The sequence below is a fragment of the Echinops telfairi genome, unplaced genomic scaffold (assembly GCF_000313985.2).
Source record: "Echinops telfairi isolate 266 unplaced genomic scaffold, ASM31398v2 ScPeMD7_7469;HRSCAF=8507_1, whole genome shotgun sequence".
Taxonomy (NCBI): domain Eukaryota; kingdom Metazoa; phylum Chordata; class Mammalia; order Afrosoricida; family Tenrecidae; genus Echinops; species Echinops telfairi.
The window spans coordinates 81440198-81441977 of record NW_022111373.1 but is presented as its reverse complement, the minus strand read 5'-3'; the positions used below and the strand labels follow the sequence as shown (position 1 = coordinate 81441977).

At 34.2% G+C, this 1780-nt stretch overlaps 1 protein-coding gene across 1 annotated transcript in view; it reads left to right on the top strand.

Annotated features, from left to right (window-relative positions):
- LOC101662558 (general transcription factor IIH subunit 2) overlaps positions 1-1780 on the top strand; it is a 20798-nt gene that overhangs the window by 7077 nt on the left and 11941 nt on the right. The window contains exons 4-6 of the mRNA XM_030888935.2: positions 1058-1135; positions 1459-1495; positions 1689-1775. Coding sequence (XP_030744795.1) covers positions 1058-1135; positions 1459-1495; positions 1689-1775 — 202 coding nt within the window. The remainder of the gene's footprint in view (positions 1-1057; positions 1136-1458; positions 1496-1688; positions 1776-1780) is intronic.

The window sequence follows — 1780 nt, the reverse complement described above, 5'->3', positions numbered from 1 at the left end:
TTTTTTTTTTAAGTTTTCCTTATTGAATATTATGTCAGTATCTTTATAAAACCAATCTTTGAACATTTGCAAGTGAACATCTGAGCAGGATAACAGTAACAAATTACATATTGCAACATTGTATTTAGTGCATACTACTAATGATAAGATGATTTTTTAAAAGTGGATGCTCTTAAATTGGGATTACCTGTGAGGTCCTTCTCACATCCAGCCCTAGGCAACCACTATTCTACTGTCTGCCTCTATACAGTTACCTGTCCTAGACATCTAATATAGCTAAACACTACATGGTCTCTGATGTCTGGCTTTTTTTACTTAGCATGCTGTTTTCAAGGCCCATCTAACAGTAGTTTGTTGTTGTTGTTGTTGTTGCTACATAGTATTCCATTATGTGATATGTGACATTTTATTTGCATATGCTGTGGTGAATATTCATGTACAAATTGTTGTGTAGACATATTCATTTCTCTTAGACATATCTTTAAACAAATAATTATTTCTAATAGGATTTCTAAAATCTGGTTTATTTTTTAGTTGAGAATATGCACAACAGAAAGTAAGCCAATTCAATAGTTTCTACATGTACACTTCAGTAACATCACATTTTGAATTGTTCATCCATTCTCCTCATCTGAAATTACTTCTTCCCCATTAACATAAACTCGCTGCCCCTTAAGTGTCGTCAGATCTTTCCCGTAGCTGTTGTCAGTTTGAGCCTGTGCAGATAGAACTGGGGAAAAGCACAGTACTCAAAACAAACGTCTTTGTAAGCAAAAAAAAAAAAATACTGTTAGATTTTAAGAAGACTTCAAAGGATCTTTTTGGTGTAAGGTTTAATGATCATCTCAGGGCAGATGTTTTAGGGCTTCATCTAGCCTTCATGGATTCCATGAGGACTTATAATTCTGTTTTGTATTGTCTCCCTTTTGATCAGAATTATTTCATGGACTCTGATCAAATGTTTAGTACTCATTGCCGGATGCCATTTAATTCTCTCATGGCAAAGGGGCCACTTGTTCAGGGAGGCAATTTGTCATACATTTTATTTCCTCCTTAGGGAGATTCTTAAAGAAGATGAATCTGGATCACTTAAAGCTACAATAGAAGATATTCTTTTCAAGGCAAAGAGAAAAAGGTATGTCCATTTTCATAAGTGTGTTACAAAAGATAAAATTCCTTTCAGCTTTCTGTGCACCTGTCACCCACTGTGCAGTGTGCCATTTCCACTGTGTTTCATGGAAACTGGCCTGTTACCTTCTGAATTGGGGGAAGTCCCAGGGACCTACCCTGTCCTCAGCAGGGAAGCAGATCTTTAAGACCTGTAATTATAAAGAGTTAATAGTTCAGTAATTATAAACACTTTGTATATCATTAGAAAATATAAGCTAGTTAGAAAGTTGTATTAATTTTTAGGGTGGTATATGGTATCTCATTGAAATTTGTACCTAATTTTAACAGAGTATTTGAGCACCATGGACAAGTTCGGCTTGGAATGGTATGTTACTGCTTTTCTTCCTTTATTGATACAAAACTAGTTTGGGTAGGGAAACATTCTTGCTTAACAGAGTAAAGAAAGTAAACTAACAATCTTTAAAAAGATTATAAATGTATGTATATATATATAAAACTTAAAATTCTTACATTTTTGGTACAAAATGAGTTTGAAATTGTTTTTTTGTTTTTGGTAGATGCGCCATCTGTATGTGGTAGTAGATGGATCGAGAACAATGGAAGATCAAGATTTAAAGCCCAATAGATTGACGTGTACTCTAAAGGTAAA